The following is a 22,211-nucleotide window of genomic DNA, read 5'->3' as shown; positions in this document are numbered from 1 at the left end:
CATGCCAAACTTAAATGCATGTTTACATTTCCTTTTATAAATCATGGCTTAATTCCCCTGAAATGTTTTTATAATTAACTGTTGATATTTAAATTGGTGTCAATACAAGGCATTTATTTTCTGAAACCACATTTGACTTTATTTCATTTAACCTCAACTACCTATCTCAACCCTCGTGTCAATTGCTATTGTGAGCAAACAAAATTAAGTCTATTAGAAGTACTAGTTATTTCATTTTCTTGAAAATTGTTCTCCACTTGTAGTAAATAATAGCTAGTAAATACTCAGGTTGGAGTAAAAATATCTATCTCGCCAACACAGATTAATATTAAAGGAGTTCCAGACTCAACATAGCGTAGACATTATTAGCAAACTTAACTGGGGCTCAACTGAAGCTGGCTCAGAATTTAGTGGAAGTTTTCGCCGAAAAAGTTTGCCGGCAGTGCGAGCATATTAAACATGCTCCTAGGATTGGATGAGCAATGAGGAATGGAGGATGGAGGATGCAGGATGGGGGCAACTGGGGTGACAAGTGACGGGGCGCGTGTTGATGTTTTGACGTGAGCGCCCAAGAAAGTTTGGCAGGGATTTAAGGCAAGCACTTGCCATCAGCACCGGCGAATCAGTGCCGGCAAAGGCGACTTAATGAGTAGGTGAAGATGCTCCGTAGACAATCCATCCCCTCCCCCCTTATTTCCCTTATCTCATCTCCAAAACTAGTTGATATCGCCCCGGAGCGCCAGCAAAGTTTAGGCCACCTGTCGTCCCCAGTTCACCCCGCCCACCGTGTCTAATCAACTCATTACAGAAAGATTGGCCCAAACTGCCGCCAGAAGTTATATTAATGGATTATCTGTTCGTGGGCGACCGTGGCGTGCGTCAGGACTTGGCCATCCTCATCATCGTGTGCCTCATTGATCTCCAGGAGGATTTCCGCCACCATGTCAAGCGGGCCTTCTTGAACTACCTCCTTTCGTGCGTCATCTCTGCCTATTTAATTCAGCCCTAAACTTAACTTGTCTTGAACCCGCAGATCCAATATGGAGAGAAGGCGTCTGCAGTTGGAGAGGGAACCTCCAGACTTTCCGTCCTTTACCATCTCTCCACCGGTTCCATGGCGATCCAATCTCCTGCGGGCCAAGGGTCGCATTGGGGAAGTACTCATGACCACACATCCTACAGTCCAGGCTCTGAATAGGTTGTGGCATGATCTGTATGAGGATCTGGTGGTTGTGGATCTGGGGCAGCTGCTCCTGGCACAACGACCCCTGGATGCGGATACTGTCCAGGTTTTTATTGAGAAGAGCTGTGCCGACGTGCGAGATGTAAGTAAAATATTTTATTTATATTTCATATGTTTACATCTTAATATATATCCTTTAGCTGCTCCTCAACGATTGGCTGCCTCGCTGTGCTGACCTTATGAATGAAATGCGTGGCACTTGGAAGGACCTAGTGCCCATGTCTGGGAAATATGGAGGCCGGGCGGCCATGCTCTTCCGCTGCATCCACTCTGCCATGTCCCGACACCTGAACAGCCTCATTAGCAAAAGCATCAACTACCTGTTCAAGGTGCTGTGCGCCTTCAAGGACGGAAACCGCATCGACAAGTACTCCATGTTCGATTCCAAGCTCAAGAGGATTCCGCTGATGACTCTGATTGCCTCTGTGGTGGGGGCCCACTTCGATCACGAGCCCATCGAAATGGGTCCTGGCATCAGACCCGCAACGAATATATATGTGTATGATGAGGACGATGCCGATCCCTTTCAGCAGCCGCAAGTCAACCAGTTTGTGGAGATTGTAAATATACCATATTTGATCTTTGGTTAAAGGAAATACTATATCTTCTTTTTGCAGTTTCCCGATATTGATGATGTGGCTCAGTTTGAACTGGATCACTCGAATAAGCTTTACATTTATCCCTATATGCAAGAACTTCCCCGGATTTTTACAGAGCATTTCAAGAGTATATTGGCAGTGGGCTACGACATTCCCCGTCTCGAGTTTGTGATGTCCGGCGGAGGTGAGTATATCTTCTTTTTGAAATTTGTTATTTATTAATTTTATGTTCTTTTCAGAGCCCGAGACCCAAGGCTATTTGCATTACATAGATGAAGAGCACGGGGATTTCCTGGAGCTCTGCGAGAAAGTCGAGCAGATAGTGAAGGTCAACTGGCGCGGAGTACATGTCTACCTGAAGCCCATCTACAAGTACTACTTCGGCTTGTTCCAGAAGTTGATCATGCCCATGGTGCAGAAGGTCTGGACCGAGAACATTCTGCCGGAACTTGGGGTGAGTTTAGCTCTGCTGTTGGCAATCAGCGGCTTCTGCCCGAGGCTCATTCTGAAATGGATTTAATTATTTATTTCGATTTGATTACACGCAATGATGCGTAGAATTAACATAAAATTTCATTATGGAATATTAATAGACTGCTGACAGACAGACAAGTCGGCTGACAGGAGTTTGGAGTTGGGAGTTGGGAAGTGGCTGGCAATTTGTGTAATTTGACAAGTTCCACCTCGCCGGAATCCGAAATCCAGAATCCGGATTATAGCGCCTGCCAAACACTGCTCCTGCCTCTTGTTGATTCCTGACAGTTTGTTAGCTATGTGCAATGTTTAATTAGTCGCTGTTTGGCTTCCCAGCCTGTTAATTTCACAAAGTTTGGCATGTCGTTTTACTTAGACAGCCCGTGAATTACCAAACGTATATTATACGCTCAATTTACTTCCACATTCCCCCCAATACATTGAAACTGCAGTTCGCATTCATTAAGTTTTATGAAACGACCAGCAATTTCCTCTCCTCTCGATTCAATTCGTTTGGTTCGGTTTGGTTTTTTGCTCAATTTATATAAAATAAAAATTACTTCCGACTGCCTGTCGATGCATGAAATGCGAGTGCGTCTCGGTGGTGCGGACAACCATCGATGCACCACTGGTGGATCAGTGGTGGCGCACAGGGATTGAAAGGGATGCAGTTCGATTGTTGCACACAATTGGGCTTTAAATTTCAACATTTTAATTCGAAATCAAATCTAAAAGAGTAAAATAATTATATATACTTATCTAAAACACATTTTGACATAAGTATTTTATTTCAAAGATATGTAAACAAATCTCTCATTGGTTCATTTTATTTAATTAAAAATATTTAAATATAATTTTTTGCACAAATTTGCAGTTTATATTATTATGCACAAATGTAAGTGTATGTTATTCTGAAATTACTTACACATCAAAAATTAAATAAATGAAATAGGCTTACCCAACGACCTAATTTATTCGGTTTGTTATGCTGCTAAACGCTGCTAAAAAGTCAAAAATATTAAAATTGCCCTTAATAACCTTAAAGTAATCCTCTTTTTGAACCCCCTTTTCGGATGTGGCACCTCTGCCCTTTAGGTTGTCCAGGAGCTGCTGAAAAAACTGCAGGCCGTGAGCGATACGACCTATTATCTGCGCGATTTCATTCCGCTCAACCTGTTCATGCTGGATAATCGGCACGTGAAGCTATCGCTGCGGATGTATGTGCGCGAAATCTACGATTTCATAATTGATTTTTACAAAGCCCTCAATTGGAACGAGAATCGGGCGTAAGTAGCCGAGAACAGATTGCAACGGCATCAGCATCAGCATCAGCTAAATGAAGTGCGAGTGCTCTTTCACTTAACTTTTATGCTGACTGCCCCCCAATGCCACTTAATAGATAACTTTGCGCCATATACATGTACCGTGTATGTGCATGCACATTGCCTGATTTTTTACCTGGTTTTTTCTGCCACTTCAGCATCTGCGAGGAGCTGGAGGAGATGTCGATGAAGGCCGGCGAGCGGCCGGAGGAGACGCCCGAGGTGGTGGCCCTGCAGAACTACATCAACGAGTGCCGGGAGATGCGCATATTCGCCATCAAGGATGAAATCAAGAACGTGTTGAAGCGCGTCGTCTTCCTGCTGACACACACCTACCTGTCCAGTGAGTGATGCAATTGGTTTGGTCAGGTCCTGCCAGTCCTAGTCCCTCGTCCCTTCCGCTGTTTGTGCAACTCCAGCTGGCCGGGCGAGCTCTTTCACCTTCGATCCTGGCCAAATCCTTGACACTGGGGGAAAATACCATCTAAAGTTAGGGTTATCAGTCTGAAAATAAGAAACCTCACTAATTTATTGAGTTAAAATTCATCCTAAAACAAGATTCGGCATACATGTCTTAATATTTGTAAAATATTTTCCAATTTAATTCATTTTAATACTACTAATGCATTACCTGCCTTTCTGAACTAAAGGGTATCCTATTGATTTTTCAACTCTTTAATTTGAAGTTTTAATTACACCTTCTTGATTTTATTTTAATTTTTTGCTCAGTGCAACTAGTGTGTTTGGTTTGCGCTTTGTTTGGCTTTTGGGAAGGAGAGGTGATGCGGAAGGAAATGGGCTGATAGGGAAGGCAGGAAGTGCAGCTTCGCTTAACATAATTAACCTCAACTAACAAGCTGAGTCTACTAATTGGTTTTATAATTACTTGCGGTGAGACACCAAACATTGAGCTCCGCTAAAACCCCGAAAATGCAACTTAATGAGCTTAACAAATTCATGAATGTGTGAAAGTTGCTTTGACAACCGGCAAATGCAGACACACCCATACCCATATATGTACGCTGACGCAGACAATTGCCGGTTATCGTCAAGTGTAGTGTGTATCTTTCGAATAGCTACAATGTGTACTTCAGTCCCTCTGGATCTGTGGCTGAAACTGTCTGTCTGTCTGTCTGTTTGCCTGTCCGAGTGTGTGGCTTTGTCACACCAAATACTCACGGATACAGCTTGTCAGGGGCAAAGACACTCGTACCTACTCGAATAATTAATTAGTTTGTCCCCGAAAAAGAAAGACTCGCGCAGCCAATTAATTAAGAGTTAAGCGCAGTTAATTAGCAGCTGCGAGTACAATCGAGAGTCATCCAGTCAATCCAGTCGTGGTCTCACTCCCATCCGCAGGCGATGAACTCCATCTCAACTCGCGCACATTCATCCTGCCCGGCGAACTGGAGGAGGTCCTGGACCTGAGTGCCGCCCGCCTCGCCGTGGTGCGTGATAATCTGGAGCTGGCCTTGCGGTGGGTGAAATGCCGATTAGACCCTGATCCCGAACAGATCCCAGATACTAAGCCGACATATTTCGCAGGGAGCGGCGCATGGAGTTCGAGAAGCTGCTCGCCCAGGAGAAGCGCACGATGGACGGCTTTCGCATCCGGGAAATCCGGGATGTGCTCACGCTGGAGGAGCTCAAGGAGCGGGTGGATACGGTCGATTTGCTCTTCACCACCATCGAGGTGAGAGATTAGCTCTACTTTGCCGGTATTTATTTAGCAGATTGAGCTTGATTCGATGTGGTTGAGTGATAAGAGGTTGAAGAGTGGTAGTGGTAGAGTGGTGGTTCTAAGAGGACAAGTAATATATAAACTTTAATTCTGTTTATTTAAACTCTTAATTAAGTTTCCTTAATATATGCAGTGAATTATGTAGAAATTTAAGTATATACTTTACCTGCAGCTAAATACATTCTTGCCAATGGCTTACAATGAGTATTTAAATATTTAATTGAAAATTTGAGTTTTTGGTAGGCAAACGTCTAAGATTTTTTTAATGTTTTTGTTTTTAATTGTATGCTACTTTCATAGAATCTCAGCCGTGAGGCCAAGGCCATTAATACTGAGGAGACACTACTTCAAATCGACGTATCCGCCTTTCCTTTGCTGGCCGAGATCATCGAGAAAATGGAGCCCATCGAGAAGCTGTGGAAGACCTCGTACGAGTTCGAGAAGGATTATCTCATTTGGTAAGCTGGGACAACGTTTAAGCCCATTGCAATTATACTTCTGTCAGCCGGAGGGGGCGGTGTGTCACACTTCCTGGGGCCCTTAATATTCCGAATTGAAATGGCCCCAGTCCTGCAGTCATTTCCATTGACATTGCTGCACGCAAATCCCAATACCAATCGTAGTGGCCCTCACTCAATTCCCACAACCCCGGGCGAATTCCAGCAGAAAGCTGGCGCTTATGATGAGGACACTACCACTGCCCCTTCTGCAAGGACACCGCACCTCACCCCCCCTCCAAATGGGAACTCCTTTTTTCGTGTATTTCTATTTACATCTCTTCTGGTGCTTTCAGGATGTTCGAGCGATTCGAATGCCTTAATGCGGATGGCGTGCGGGAGCAAGTGGAGAATATGCACAAGGTAAGTAGTTGCAAAGTCGGAAGTTGTCATTCCAGCAGTAGCTCCAGTAGCTTCAGTAGCTTGCGGAAATAAAAACCAGCAACGACCGACAAAGTTTGAGCTGTTGTCGGATTTCTCCTGCTCAACTGCCCATGCATGGGTTCCTTCCTTCGTCCTACGTCCCTCGTCCCCCATGTCCTTTGTGTCCCTCTATCTATCTGCCGTGTCCGTCTGTAAGCCAATGTAGCAACTAAAATGCAACTAAAAACCTCAAGCCACCTAGGACGGCAATAGTAGCCATCAGTCAGCAAGGGACAAACCCACCAGACCAACAACCAGCACAACTGGCTGTAAAAAGAAAGTTCCACTTGGCAGCCAAAAAGTATGCATGGAAAAAATGCCCAACATATTTGGCGGCTGGCTGGCGTAAGATGAGGAGTTCGTGGCGGGAGGGGCCTTGTCCGGATTTGGGGGGAGGTGACCCTCCGGGGTCAGCTGGGAAGCCGCTCCGAGGAGCCACGCAAAAAAGCTACACAAAGGCGCAAAAGGAAAGTCAGTTGAATTGAATTTTTCGGCACAGCTCAAGCGGCAAAGTGGGACCTGAAAAAATAAAGGAAATAATACACCGTATCCACCGAAGCCTCGTATACCCTAGTAAAATCGAAGTAATTTATTTTATCTTATTCATTTTTAAGGTACCATTTTTTTTAAGCGAAACTCATTTGATTTCGAAATATTTTTAAAGAATTAAACTACAATCATTAATAATTATGAAACTTTTAACTCAAGTTCTGTAAGAACAGTTATGGGCTCAGAAGTGCAGATTTTAGACACTTTAAACGCAATGAAAATCGACCCAAAAATACAAACCAATATAAAGACACAGATTTTTAGAGAATTAAACCACAATCATTTAAAGGGATGACACTTTAAAATCGGATGTTTGTAAGAAAAGTTATGGGGTTAGATGTGCAGGTTTTAGGTGCCTTTTCAGAAAAGCCATTTTTCTAAAATTTGGAAAGAGGTTAGCTCATGAAAATTACGAAAAATCGACCAAAAAATACAATCCAAAATGAATATACAGATTTTTAAAGAATTAAACCACAATCATTTAGAAATATGCCACATTAAAATCGGATGTCTGTAAAAAAAGTTATGGCTTTGAAGTCCAGGTTTTTAGTCACTTTTCAGCAAAGCCATATTTCGAAAATTTGGAAAGGGGTAACATCATTAAAATGACGAAAAATCGACCCCAAATTACAAAACAAACTGAAAACACAGATTTTTAGAGAATTTAACCACAATCATTTAGAAGTATGCCATTAGTAAATCGGGTGACTGTAAGAAAAGTTATGGGCTTAGAAGTGCAGGTTTTAGGTGACCTTTCAGCAAAGTCATTTTTCAAAATTTTGAAAAGGGGAAATATCATTAAAATGACGGAAAATCGACCCCAAAATACAAAACAAACTGAAAACACAGTTTTTTAGAGAATTTAACCACAATCATTTAGAAGTATGCCACTTTGAAATCGGATGTCTGTAAGAAAAGTTATGGGATTAGAAGTGCAGGTTTTGGGTGACTTTTCAGCAAAGCCATTTTTCGAAATTTGGAAAGGGGTAACATCGTAAAAATTACGAAAAATCGACCACAAAATACAAATAAAGTTAAGTACACAGATTTTTAGAGAATTAAAGTACAATCATTTAGAGGTAAGCCACTTTGAAATCGCATGCCTGTAAGAAAAGTTATGGGATTAGAAGTGCAGGTTTTAGGCCACATTTCTGCAAAGCCGTTTTTCGAAAATTTGGAAAGGGGAAACATCATTAAAATGACGAAAAATCGACCCCAAAATACAAACCAAGATGAATATACAAATTTGTAGAGAATTGAACAACGATTATTTAGATGTATGACACACTTTGAAATCGGGTTTCTGTAAGAAAAGTTTTGGGCTTAGACTTCGTAATTAATAAAACTTAATTTTTAAGCAAACATTTTCTAGAAAGAGGTATAAAACATGGTCGACCTAATTAATGTTTTTTTTTTTTTAAATTGCCTAGATGCTTGGACCTTTTTTGTGTTTCTCTAAGGATTGCACTTACCCTTTTTCTTTTTTACCCAGACTAAGGCCCAATTTCCTTCTTCCCCAGATAATGTACAAGCTGTCCCGGCAACTGGCCTACAATCCAGTGGCCAAGAGGGCCGCCGAGCAGATGCGCATGAAGATCGAGAAGTTCCGTGTTTATCTGCCTGTCCTGGACTCGATTTGTCGTCATGGATTGGAGAAGCGGCATTGGGATCAGATCTCGAAGATACTGGGTCGCAAGGTCAACCCAAAGCTGTTTCCGACTCTGAAGGATATGATCGATGTGGACATTATGAGCATCCTGCCCCAGTTGGAGGAAATAGCCAATGCAGCCGGCAAGGAGTACGACCTGAATAATGGACTGAGAATCATGCAGGCAGACTGGAAGGACGTGATGTTCGAGGTGCTGCAGTATCGCGACTCGGATACGCACATCCTGGCCAGCCTGGATGATATTCAGACGCTGCTGGACGATCACATAATGCGAACCCAGGCCATGAAGCGGTCGCCTTTTATCACGGCCCTCGGATCAAAGGCGGATGACTGGGAGGCAAGGCTACTCCTCATCCAGAACATCATCGATGCCTGGACACAGGTGCAGATCACCTGGATGTACCTGGAGCCGATCTTCAGCAGCGAGGATATCATGCGGCAAATGCCGCTTGAGGGAAGAAACTTTAAGGCTGTGGATAAGTTGTGGCGCAAGATTATGAAGAACACGCTCAAGGATCGACATGTGATGGCGGCTACTGAGTATCCGGACATGCTGGAGATCTTCACAAAGGCCATCGAGGATCTGGAAACGGTGACCAAGGGTTTGAATACCTATCTGGAGCAGAAGCGTCTGTTCTTCGCACGCTTCTTCTTTTTGTCCAATGATGAGTTGTTGGAAATTCTTTCGGAGACAAAAGATCCAATGCGTGTGCAACCACATTTGAGGAAGTGTTTTGAGGGGGTGAGTTTCTTTATCCTTACAGGATTAGACTAAAATTAATTTTATAACTATGATGATTTCCCCACAGATTGGCAGTCTGACCTTTGACGACAACATGGAGATCATCGAGATGGTCAGTGACGAGGAGGAGCGAGTGGCCCTGGTGCGCAAAATAAATCCGCAGTTGGCCAATGTAAGCTAGTCACCTTTAGGTCGAGTAATTCGTTAAACGATTCATCTCTGCTTAATAGGGTTTGGTGGAGATGTGGCTCAAGGAGGTGGAGATGGTCATGCTGGACAGCGTGAAGGAGCAGATGCGCGAGGCCTGGGAGGACTACGCCATGGTTGAGCGCATCTCCTGGGTGGTCAGTTGGCCCGGACAGGTGGTGCAGGGCATCTCCTGCATGGCCTGGACCTACGAGGTGAGTAGGAGTCCTCGAGTTGGAAACAAAACCGCGATAACCGCAAGGAGGACGTCGTCCGTGGGACAACAAATGTCCATCATCCGGATGTCAGAGGAGAGCTCTCTCTGTGCCGCTGACAGTGAGATTAGCCGGAGTTGAGCACCCCTGACCCAGCATCTTTCCCCGCGGTTACCTCCTTTTGTGAGCGTTTCCCTTTCGGGCTTTGACTTTGAGAGAAGTTTTTCCGTGTTCGGTAAAGCAGCGAAATTGAAAACCATATTTCGCTCTTTATTTGCTTTCGCTTCGCTGCAGTTTCTCAGACACTTTATGCCTTCCCTTGCCGTTTTTTCCGGCAGGTTGAGGAGGCCATCGAGACGAAGGAGCTGCCGGCTTATTTGGAGAAGTCCAATCTGCAGATTGCCGACCTGGTGCAATTGGTGCGCACGGATCTGCAAGCCGGGGTCCGGATTGCCGTGGAGGCGCTGATTGTCCTGGATGTGCATGGTGAGTAAACGAGGAGGAGGAGGAGGAGGGGGGATAAAGGAACAATAAACCGAATTTTAAATGTCTACAATGCTTCAAACCGAAACCGTACTTTAACGCCCTTTAACCCAACCACAAACCAAACACCTCTTCATAATTAAATAATGTACAAACCAAAGCCAAAACCGCAAGAGATCCGGTTAGAGCATTTACTTTTTTTTATAAATTATATACTGTATTTAAAACATTTTTTTTCTGTGATTTATGACTGTTTTTTATTTGACATATAGGTTATTGCATTAATAATTTTAAATAAATATTTGTTCTGAGTTGAAGCTTAAATGATTAAAAGGAAACTAGCTTAAATCACATATTCGATGGGTAAATACACCTCACCTCAAAAACTACTTATTTTTATAGCTTTATATTCTTGATTTTCTCTAAAAATATATATTTTTCCAGACCGCGATGTTGTGAAATACCTGACAGATTGCAAGATCTCCAACATACAGGACTTTGATTGGATCTCCCAACTGCGTTACTACTGGAAGGTCAACGAGAGTAAGTTTAAGTCCATTTTTTTTGCGAATAACCACAACAATAAATCTCCGAATATTCCCCAGAAAATGAGGATTGGGTGTGCGTTAGCATGGTGGTCACAGATGTCGAATATGGCATGGAATACCTGGGCAATCTGCCCCGCCTGGTGGTGACTCCCCTCACCGATCGCTGCTACCGGTGGGTACCGTAAAACACACCCTATATATAATATATATCTTACACAAATCCCACAACTCCACACTCCGCACCTGCCCCTTGTATGAATATCGAAAATATTAATTGACAAACCGTTGCCAAAGCCCCCCCTCCGCATACTGTGTGCATCTAAAAGTCAGACGAGAAGCCAGCACGTTTATTGGGAAAATATTTATTTTATTTCGGTGCATTTTAAATTTATTTTCATTTTTCAAACAAAATACCCAAAAAGAGCTGAAAACCTTTTTGATGTTTAAGCTGCCTACGACAAACACACAATGCCAACAACAACAACAACAGCACAGGGGGCAGATTCAGGACTAAAGGAAGGACACACGAACTGGCAGCAGGCTGGCAGGCCGGTTGTCGTTGGCAAGCCGGCAGAAAGGACATTTTAATGGGGTTTCCGATAAAACTTTTATATTAAACAAATAAATCAATGTTGGACAGTTTTTCACACACACACACACACATACATACACACATAAACACACGGCACACTAACACCCATGCATGGATAGTTAAAAAAGGAAGGAAAACAGACAAACAAAAATGTAACCGAGTGTATATAGATATTTTGTATGGTTATGCCGGAAAAGCTAAAAAATATATGCACAAGCAACCAAAGTGGGGACACTGCCAATATGATAAAAATATGAACTTGCAAAACAAGCGGCAAAAAATGAGCAATGTATGAAATGATACATCGTAGGTGGTTAGTCGAATGAAGAAGTATACTTAAACAAATAACAAGCGAATTTATTAGAACAAAATATATTTTGAAGTTTGATTGAAGATATATATTGGGTTTTAAATAAAAGTGAGCCCTTCCTTGTATTTAAATGTTTACTTACAATCCCCAACCCTTCAGCTTAGTGCATATACCCAAAATCCTTAAAGCTCCTATTTGGGTCAGTAAAAACACCCATAAATGACAATTTTTTAAGCTGCTGCCGTGAGAAATGAGAAAAAATTCGAAATAGATATTAAAAGCGTGCCCACTCCATTTGCCCGCCCCATCCATCAACTCTTTGTTGCCACTCTGTATTAAAAAGAATTCATTTTTTCTCTAATTCCCGATCCGAGAGCAGCACATTGATGGGCGCCCTGAAACTCTGCTTGGGCGGAGCACCCGAAGGACCTGCGGGAACGGGAAAGACCGAGACCTGCAAGGATCTGGCCAAGGCGGTGGCCAAGAAGTGCGTCGTCTTCAACTGCTCCGATGGACTGGACTACAAGGCGCTGGGCAAGTTCTTCAAGGTGAGTTTCCCCCTTTCGCAGGAGATTCAGATACAGAGATATTCCAGATTCCACATCAGAGCGTCGTGCTGTCTGCGATTTGCTGCCCGACTGCTTTCTAATTGATGGCCCCGAAATAAGAGTCGAGTGGAGCGCATTAATCAGACAAAGAACTCGTCTTGATGCGGCGGCACACGCAACAATCGTGACTTTTAATACCGCACGAGCATAGTTAATTGGACTCATGTCAGACACACTGGAGCCGACTTTCGATGCGCCCTTCCAATTCCCCCTCGTCGGGCTATATGTTTATTGAAATTTATGCAGCTCCCGAGATAATCGTATTTTCCCCTGGCTGTTGACTAATTAGCCAGTTTGCGAAAGTAATGCCCGGCCGCCCTTCCTTACGTGCGCCTCCACTTAAGTTTATGCAAATTTTTATTTGCAGGTCGTTAACCGTAGCCTCCTGGACGTTATAACCACCCCCCACCCTAAAAACACGCACATCTTAAGTGGGTGCCGAAATCTTGTAGTAAAATTTATGCTGCCATAGGCTCTAATCGCTTAATACGCTCACACGGCTAATTGCATAATAGTTCCTAAGCCCCTAAAACAGGGAGAGAGGTAAGGCCATAAACACGGGAGCCATTCGATGAGATGATGGTGATGAGGTGGTGGGGTAAAGTGATCACCTAGAGTTCTGGTTCATTTGCATGGGATTTGTATCAATAACGCCGACATCTTCGACCCGACCAGGCAACTTCAGTTTAGTTGCGTCGATAGGAGAGCCCATAAATTGCCATCGCGATGCTCAATTTAAATTAATGAATTTATGCGATTGGGATCCACTTGAGTTTGGACATTTGTTTATTCTTTTTATTGCTTAATTTGGGTCTCTACGTCTGGTTTCAAGTCGGGATTTAGAAAGTCGTTCTGCGCTTTGTCACCAACTGGATTGGCATTTGTTCTAATAATCTCTAGGAAGTCGTAAATCTCCGGCACACGATGCTCTCCCACTCCGCCGGTTTGCGGTGCGGTTTGATTTCTAGTTGCCGGGCTGGGAATGTCTGGGAAACAATGTTGCGACAATAAAATAATTTGCAATTGGCAAAATATGCGAAATATGCCAGAGCAATTTCTGTCAGATCCAGAAGTAATCGTAAATAAATTAAATGCAAATAAAATGGCCACAACAATGGTAGCCGTATACCGAACAAAAGGCTGCTAAAAAGTAGTAGGAGAATGTGATGGGAAGGATACAATTTCTTTGTTGTAGTTAGTAAAGGATAGTAATAGGTAGTTATAATAATATTTAATTAATAATTTTTTACGTAAACAAGAAAGCTAAGGGTTAAAAATTAAAAGTGTTGTCTACCTTTCCGAAAACCCTATTATTAAATATTAGCTATTCAATTATCGTAGAAATCTTTAAGAAGAATTTTTGTGTAACTGAATTTCAGCACTTTATAATATTTTTTAAAGTTATAATGATTTTAGTAAGGGTATGTAATGAAAAGGGTACTGAACGGAAACACCTAGATATAACTATCTAGATACTACCCATCACTGGTACGTTGCCATCGGCGCCAATTCGCTCCCAATGGAGTTCTAAGTGTGCAAAGGCAACAGGCACCTTTTTTCCGTGCTCCGTCCAGTTGCGTTGCTCTGGCCAAACAAGTCTCTAACACAACAGCTCCACCTCCAGGACCTCCTGCTCCACATCCTGCAACACCAGTGGCACAGAGGCGCTAATTGTACAACGGCCAGGCCAAGCGAAACGGCAGCAACAACCGCATCGGGTGTGGGGACAACAGTGCCTGCAAAAAGCGTGCGAACGCGCAACAGAATGTAAACTCTTTGTGTGCAGCTGGGGCGGCGGAAAATGGAGGGGAAGTCCTGGGGGCAGGACCAACAGAAGCCACTTGCCATACAGGCACCTCCGAGGTGGTCAAGTGGATGCCCTGTGCCCGGTGAGGAGCAACAGCTGTCCAAAGGTTTCTCCATTGATGGGTGATTGTGTTTTTTTTTGACCACGGGTCATAGTTTGGGTATTGCATAACTTGTTTGATCTAGTTTCTTAGACAGGTTTTTGGTGACGTTTCTATAAAGCTAACTAGTTTTATAGGCAATAGAGAGTAGAAATACGTGTTAAAAAAATTGTCTATATCTTTAACAGAAATTTAACATCAACACCGAACCGTAAACCCTTTAGCTCCAATTAATTACGTTATACAATATTTTAACCACGTGATTTTTGATTCGTAAAATAATGAACTATTAATATCACTGAATCTATATAAAAAATAATATAACATTTAAAACCTTGAATTTGTGGTAAAGCTCACAGTTTTTCTCTTCCTCCTTTGTTATGGTTTGCCAAATTTCACTTTTATACTCAAATACTCAGTTTTTTTAACAATTAATATGAAAGGAATACCGAATAAACCAGTTCGTTAGAGTTGGTCATGTTTGCTGCAGCAGTTATACACAGATGTTTTCCCTAATTAATGGAAACTCGAACCTTCTTCAGCTAACTGGGGAAACTATGGTGTATGGCCAACGGGCAGCTCACAGGGACATATCACTGATAGATTCCGACCTGCCACGCCCACTCGGCATCGATCCCGGCATATGGTGTATAGTATGGTGTATGCTGTATGGCGTATGGCACTTGCAGCCAGGTCAGTTCGCTATTCCTACTGCTCCGGGTGGCGGAATGTGGGATGTGCAGGTTTCCAGCTGGGATAAAACAGCATATTTATTGCAACATGCAAAAGGAAGCATATCAAAGGGTCGTCCCAACCACCCATATCGACCCTTCCCTGCCCCGCAGAACATGAAAACAGAAACCGAGCCATGAGAAAGAGAAAATAATGTTTATGCTGCTGTTTGCTTTTTCCACTTTTCCCATCGAACTGGTGTATATGTGGATATTTCCCTTGCACTCTTGTCCAAGAATTTCTGTTTCTATTTGTGTGCTATTTTTTTGCAGACCTATTCGGGATTGTTCTCCGTACTGTATGCTGTTTTGACTACTTCTGCTCCTGGTCCCGGTCCTTCTCCTGCTCCTGCTCCTGCTCCTGCCCACATCCCATACTCATCCCCATTTCTACGGATTCTTTGCAGGGCTTGGCACAATCGGGCGCTTGGGCCTGCTTCGACGAGTTCAATCGCATCGAGCTGGAGGTGCTCTCCGTGGTGGCGCAACAGATCCTGACCATCCAGCGGGCCATTGGGCGCAAGGTTGTGAAATTCTTTTTCGAGGATACAATGCTCAAACTGGATCCGACTTGTTCCATATTCATAACCATGAATCCCGGGTGAGTGGCGGGGTTTTTTTGGGATGCCTGAATTGCTGGGAATAGCAGCTGCGGTTTCACGCATCGCATTTTTTCCGCACTTCCTTTTTCTGTGGGACCGGCTCGGGCATTTGAAAATACATTTAGTTACTTTGTAAGCCTACCATACGACATATACGGCCTGGAATGGCGCAGATACGGGGCGACACGGCGGAGGGGGGGCTATTGGCCACCCACCCGGAGGTGGACGCACTGCGTTCCGATATTGGTAGTTATTGCGTTATTGGAGATTTTCCCATCGGGATATTTATTGCTTTGGCATGCATGGGGAGCAGCTGCGACAAACATGCATATTAGCCAGGCTCTGGGAATCCTCATCCTGCTCCTCCTGCTCCTCCTGCTACCGGTTTTGGCCATGTACTCCTCTCCGGCCATAACTGATTGCGCCATTCAGCGAAGGTCTTAATTTCGATTGGACGTCGCTTTTGCTTTGCCATTCCTGCCGGCTAGAAGTTGGCATTTTCCTTTTTTTTTTAGCTTTGCTTTGCTTTTCCTGCCTGCCTGCCTGCCAATTTGTCACGCAACCAGACGTTCTTAAGAGCAGTCACTCATATTGGTTATTGGCCATGGGGCACGGAAAATGGGAAAGAGCCTGTGTGAGGAGCCTGTGTTTAGTATTTATGCCATTAGCACTTGCACTTTGATGAATTTGATTGCCCAACGGGCACTAAACCGGTGTCTTTCCATCCTTCCATCTCGTTCTGATTTTTCCCACAGCTACGCCGGACGAACGGAGCTCCCGGACAATCTGAAGGTCCTCTTCCGGACGGTGGCCATGATGGTGCCGGACTACGCCATGATTGGCGAGATCACCCTGTACTCCAACGGATTCGACATGGCCAGGAATCTCTCCCAGAAGATAGTGCAGGCTTATAAGTTGTGCTCCGAGCAGCTGTCCTCGCAGTCCCACTACGATTACGGTGAGTTGATGGTTTGGCTTTACAAATATTATTATTAAGTTTAACTGGCAAGTAAGATACAAATTTACAGGGAACATAACATACTCTTTCGTGTACGTGTGCTATTTCAAAATATGTTCATTCAGCTTTTAAAATATTTTTATTAAAAGTTCTTACAATCTAAGACTTAGGTTCTGTTATTAAACTTTACTATAGTCATTTAGAAATTATCATAATTTTAACCGACTAAATAAACCCACATATTAAGGAGTGTCACAGACCCTGTGTGGATTAATTATTAAATAGCTAAATATATCTAACAATATTTGCTCTTATCGCAGAAAATAATTATGTATCATAAGTCTTCATTCAAGGAAAAACATCTCCATAAAAGTATACTCACTGACAGAGCATCAATGACCACTTTATATCCACCGATTCAAGGAACTTCCATGCACTCTAGCATAAAAAGTGCATAGCATAAAGCCGGTATTAGACATGACCTGGTCAGGGGGCAGGGTCACTGCTCCACCTGGCTAATAAGGCGCAAAAGTAGTCAACAACACGTGTTTTTTTTCCATCTGTGCAGCACAACTTTGAAGGGGTCGGTGAGGCATTTGGGTGGGGAGGGAAGGAGAGGGGAGCTTCGTGAGGGCCACAACTTTCCGGATGTCTCATGTCCTTTGTGCGTGTCGCCTTCTCTTCTTTGGCTCGTGCATCCTTCTGCTTGTTTCAAGGCAAAGATATTGCTCCTTTTACGACGTAACATGTCATATGACATTACAACATGTCTGTGTTTGCAACTCCGTCCCGGCTTTCCATGGGTTTTCCATGGGTTTTCCATGGGTTTTCCATGGCTTTGCCATGGGTGTGCATCTTTGTCCGGCCGCTGGCTGCAATTGCAGGAAGGCAGCTGTGTGCAAGTTTATGTGCAAAGTACATTTGATCAGTATCTTATTTTGAGTTTAAATTGAAAAACTTTCTTGCAAGTTTCGCTGCGCTTTTGTGTTGCGTGTGTGAGAGACAAATGGCACATAGACACACACACATTGTATTTGCCGCTCTGCCAAGTAATAATAAAAACTATTTGTACATTTAGTTGCCCATCAACCCACCCCACCGCGACTCCTGTCCAGCTGTTTTTGCAACGTTGCGAAAGTTTAGCATTTCCCTGGCTCCATAATGAACCCTGGATGCGAAGGGAATGGGTCTCGGATGGTGCAGAGCTTCAGGTGGGATGGGAGGTCGGGAAGCCGCCTAGTCGACGCCATCGGCAACGGCATCGCCAAATACCTGGAGCTGCTGACTCCACGTTGAGTTATGCGCTCGCATAACTGTCAAGCTAATGCCCCGAAAACCTCCGACTTCCCACGCCACCAACCTTTCGGAGATCTTATTCTCCCTACGGTCGAACCTCTATTTTACTTAAAAGACAAATAAAATGATAATGAGAAGTAAATAGTATTCTACCCCTCATTTCCCCGTTTGAATGAGAAGCTTAAACTGGGTTTGAAACTGAAAAATGCTATCCGTTTTCTCAACTTAAAGGTTTAAAATCTACCTGCCCGTATTTAAAAGATAAATTAATATACATTTTTCATATCATTTTAAATGTATAGGCTGTTAAAATTCCCAACTAGTTCTATGCATTGGTGTCTGACTGTACTTTTATTTACAGGAATGCGCGCCGTAAAGTCCGTCCTGTTGGCCTCCGCATCGCTGCGACGGCTATACACTGACCTGCCGGAGCCGGAGATTGTCCTGCGTGCCATCGTGGATGTCAACTTGCCAAAATTCCTGGAGCAGGACATATCCCTCTTCATTGGCATCTACATGGATCTATTCCCCGGCGTCGAGCTGCCCATGGTAAGCAATATTTCAGTCATCTGCTTAAATCAATTAACATTTTTCAGGTGTAATGACCTGCAAGCGCCGCCAATTAATTTGATAATGGTTTAATGATAAATAAATAAAAATGGAATTTACATTGGGGAGAGGTTATCATAAAGAATCCTTTATGCCCTTAAAAAGTCGTTATCTTTATCAGTATACATATTTATTCATATGAATGAGACTTTTAATTTGTATTTTTTATTGAATACATCAAACGCTTTTTATTATTCTTTCTCTTCAGAGATATACCGATAATTATATAACCTTTTATTAACTGCTACTTTTCTTAGAGGATTTATCCTTTGATCCTTTGTCACGAACTTCAGGCATTTAAAATACGCATTTACTACAACATTTATTAACTGCCTTTCATATTTTATTTACGCCGGGCAGCCGCAACGTGGCGACATACTCAAGTGGCTGCACATCAACCTGGCGGATCGGAATCTGCAGGCGACGCCATGGTATTTGGAGAAAATTCTGCAGATATACGAGATGCTGCTCGTGCGGCACGGCCTGATGATAGTGGGCGGCTCGATGGGCGGAAAGACCACCGCCTACCAGGTGAATATCTTCCTTTTCAGTAATACTCCATCCACACGCTTATTAATTTCGCCGGCCAGCCAATTAAATGGGCTGGAATTAATGAGTTAACAAACGACTCAATATGCACAGAAAAAATCAATTACATAGTAATTTCAGAACTAAAGGCAAAAAAAAATGAAAAAAACAATAACAGAATGATACAATTTTATCTTATTTTTATAATTAATGAATCTATTCTTTTCTTAAAGTAATATTTACTTTTCTATACGGAAATGTTTCATTAGTCAGAGTTTTAATAAACTCAACCTCAAAGCTTATTTTTGATTTTGTTTTTCAATGTTGTGCTGAATCCAAAATATTTTTTTTCTGTGTGGCTATTAATGTCAATCCCAGATATTGGCCCAGACGTTGCGAAACGTTTCCAACGATGAGGAGGCGACGCTGAAGGAGTTCCCGGTCACATTCCGCATCATCAACCCGAAGGCCATAACCATGGGCCAACTTTATGGCCGCTTCGATCCGGTTTCCCATGAGTGGTACGACGGAGTGCTGGCCAAGACCTTCCGGGAGCAGGTGCAAGGACCCAAAGGAGAACGCGCCTGGGTGATGTTCGACGGACCCGTGGACGCGGTGTGGATCGAGAATCTGAACACCGTGCTGGACGACAACAAGAAGCTCTGCCTGATGTCCGGCGAGATTATGCAGATGACCAAGCTGATGAACATGATGTTCGAGCCGGCGGACTTGGAGCAGGCATCGCCGGCCACCGTGTCGCGATGTGGCATGATCTACATGGAGCCATCGCAACTGGGATGGCGTGCACTCCACAAGAGTTTCACCAATGTCCTAGTGAACAAGGTGGGCCTGAGCGAGATCTACATGACGCTGTTCGAGGACATGACGGAGTGGCTGGTGCCGGCAGCCTTGGACTTCCTGCCTCAGTGCAAACAAATGCTGGAACTGTCGCCCATCTACCAGTACCAGATATTCTCGCGCTTCTTCCTGCACTTCCTCGAGAAGCACAAGATGTTCAACCAGGCCTGGTTCCAGCAGATGTTCCTCTTCTGCTTCGCCTGGGCCTATTGCTCTGCTCTGACGGGTCAGGGTCAGCGGACATTCGATACGATGCTGCGCAAGGTGATTTATGGCTCCAACGACAACTACCCGAAACCCAAGTACTTCTCGCTGAATCGCGGTCAGATGTTCCCCGAGAAGATGCTGTTCCTGGACTACCGATTCGACGAGGCCGAGAACTGGTGGACTTGGCAAAAGAGCGACGACAGCTCGGGGACCACGGCAAACTTCCCCGAGAATGCTCAGATCAGCGAACTGATTGTTCCCACCAAGGAAACGGGCTATATATCGTATTGGCAGGACTTTTGCATCTCAAAATCATACGCCATGTTGGTCGTTGGGCCAACGGGCACGGGAAAGAGTGCCATCATCACCAGCAACTTGCTGGCCATGCCCAAGTTTGCCAACCTGGTCAATGTCATCAACTTTTCGGCTCGAACCTCGGCTCAAATGGTCCAGGAAACAATCATGAGCAAGTTGGACAGGCGGCGCAAGGGCGTTTTTGGACCCTCCCTAGGCAAAAAGGTAATTAAGGCTAACAACGAGGGCAATTTTCACTAATATCTTCAATTAAAGTGCACTGTTTTCTGTGATGATGTGGCCATGCCCTCGAAGGACACCTATGGCTCTCAGGCTCCACTGGAGCTGCTCCGCACTTGGCTGGATCACGGATATTGGTCGGACCTGGTGGACACCACCAAAATCGAGCTGGTGGATATGGTAGGTGGAGTTGGCAGTTGACAACTTATTCCGCCCATAAACTGGCCATAAGTTATCTGTAAAGTTTTCATCTTTGCCCTCTTGTTTTCCCACTCCATCGATGAACGTGAATCGCCGGGCAGACTCTGATGTGCGCCATGGGCACTTTGGGTGGCAGTAACTTCATTTTTCCGCGTCTCTATCGCCACATGTTCGTGGTGGCCGTCGATTCCTTTGAGGACTCCACCATCGTACGGATATTCACAACGATTGGTGATTGGCATTTTTCCAAGGGTTATCCGGAAAAGGTGGCTCTCCTATCCCGCGTACGTATCATGTTTCCTACGTAGCCCAAAACAACAAATGCAGACAGAGAAAAAACTGTTTAAAATAGAAAATAATTTTAATTTTTTATTTATAGCATTTCATATTTATGGCATGAACAGGCTTAGCATTAGGATAAAATATATTAATTTCATATTGTCATTTTCAAAAGAAACATAAATTTAAATATAGTTGGAATAGAGTACATATCTGTAGCATATTCTTATAAAAAATAGGGATAGTCTTAGGATACCCATACTTTATTATTTTCATCCCCATTTTTGTTCACCATATAAAAAATAGTATACAATTATAAACCATTCTTTAAATTCTAATGGAAATCATTCCCGTAAACGTTTGCAATAACAAATTGTATAATTTAAAATAAAAATGTTTTTTTATCGTCTCCGTGGCCAATTTGTAATCGTGTAAAAACCGCACGCAGAGAGCGACCGGAGGATGATTGTCTGGTCAGTGCAGTCAATGGAGTCCAACCATGTGTCGTCTGCCGTGTTTGGCTCGCATCCAAGCGTTGGGTACATAATAAAATTAAAATGGCGTATTTTATAGCTTCATTTCCCCAAAACTTCGACTGTTTCTCTCTCCTTTTGCTGTTTGTGCTTGGCGATTTTATTGTATTTTTCCGGGAATGAGTGTTATCCATTTGCAGGGCTTATCGGAGGCCATGGTCAGTGTGTACCGGGAGGCGATTCGCAGCTTCCTGCCCACGCCGGCCAAGTCGCACTACTCCTTCTCCCTGCGGGACATCACCCGCGTCTTCCAGGGCATCGTGATGGTGCCCCCGAAAAGGATGCCCGACCCCGAGAAGCTGGGTCGCCTGTGGGCCCACGAAACCTATCGCGTTTTTTACGACCGGTGAGTGGTTATCCCCATCCGACACATGGTTTTTAATGGTAACTCCCTTTTTCAGTTTGGTGGACCAGCGGGATCGAGATCGTCTGCTCCTGATGGCCGTCGATGCCTGCAAGTCCAATTTAAGATTCCCCTTGGAGCAGGCCTTCGGAGAACGTATTGAACCGGGCGAGAAACTCACGGATAATGATCTCCGCAATCTCTTCTACGGCAACTACATGGAGCCGGATGCTGAGCCGAAGTACTATGATGAGGGCGATACCTACGAGAAGCTGGAGAAGCTGATGAAATACTATCTCAGGGAGTACAACTCCTTTTCCAGCACGCCTATGGATCTGGTCATGTTCCGATTTGCCATTGAACATGTGAGCAGGTGAGCTAGATAAAATTAATTTAAAATTATTAATTTAATAAATAAATAAAT

At 43.8% G+C, this 22,211-nt stretch overlaps 1 protein-coding gene across 4 annotated transcripts in view; it reads left to right on the top strand.

Annotated features, from left to right (window-relative positions):
* The window catches only part of LOC108043899 (dynein axonemal heavy chain 3), a 37,548-nt gene that overhangs the window by 4,042 nt on the left and 11,295 nt on the right, over positions 1-22,211 (top strand). For 2 of the 4 annotated variants that reach the window (XM_044457810.1, XM_044457809.1), the window contains exons 9-35: positions 809-975; positions 1,034-1,325; positions 1,384-1,803; positions 1,861-2,026; positions 2,082-2,296; positions 3,412-3,602; positions 3,797-3,981; positions 4,998-5,115; positions 5,184-5,331; positions 5,680-5,837; positions 6,173-6,239; positions 8,369-9,259; positions 9,327-9,431; positions 9,490-9,660; positions 9,999-10,146; positions 10,588-10,686; positions 10,749-10,863; positions 11,973-12,141; positions 15,247-15,440; positions 16,197-16,399; positions 18,057-18,244; positions 18,665-18,835; positions 19,211-20,416; positions 20,468-20,611; positions 20,734-20,916; positions 21,585-21,790; positions 21,846-22,160. In XM_044457810.1, coding sequence (XP_044313745.1) covers positions 809-975; positions 1,034-1,325; positions 1,384-1,803; positions 1,861-2,026; positions 2,082-2,296; positions 3,412-3,602; positions 3,797-3,981; positions 4,998-5,115; positions 5,184-5,331; positions 5,680-5,837; positions 6,173-6,239; positions 8,369-9,259; positions 9,327-9,431; positions 9,490-9,660; positions 9,999-10,146; positions 10,588-10,686; positions 10,749-10,863; positions 11,973-12,141; positions 15,247-15,440; positions 16,197-16,399; positions 18,057-18,244; positions 18,665-18,835; positions 19,211-20,416; positions 20,468-20,611; positions 20,734-20,916; positions 21,585-21,790; positions 21,846-22,160 — 6,635 coding nt within the window. Of the gene's footprint in view, positions 1-321; positions 379-549; positions 650-720; positions 976-1,033; positions 1,326-1,383; positions 1,804-1,860; positions 2,027-2,081; positions 2,297-3,411; positions 3,603-3,796; positions 3,982-4,997; positions 5,116-5,183; positions 5,332-5,679; positions 5,838-6,172; positions 6,240-8,368; positions 9,260-9,326; positions 9,432-9,489; positions 9,661-9,998; positions 10,147-10,587; positions 10,687-10,748; positions 10,864-11,972; positions 12,142-15,246; positions 15,441-16,196; positions 16,400-18,056; positions 18,245-18,664; positions 18,836-19,210; positions 20,417-20,467; positions 20,612-20,733; positions 20,917-21,584; positions 21,791-21,845; positions 22,161-22,211 lie in introns of those variants that run through there. The other 2 variants (XM_044457811.1, XM_044457812.1) reach the window with 2 other exon arrangements.

Source organism: Drosophila rhopaloa, unplaced genomic scaffold (genome assembly GCF_018152115.1).
Source record: "Drosophila rhopaloa isolate 14029-0021.01 unplaced genomic scaffold, ASM1815211v1 contig_163, whole genome shotgun sequence".
NCBI lineage: Eukaryota > Metazoa > Arthropoda > Insecta > Diptera > Drosophilidae > Drosophila > Drosophila rhopaloa.
The sequence above is the reverse complement of the archived record's forward strand: the minus strand, read 5'-3'. Positions and strand labels throughout refer to the sequence as shown.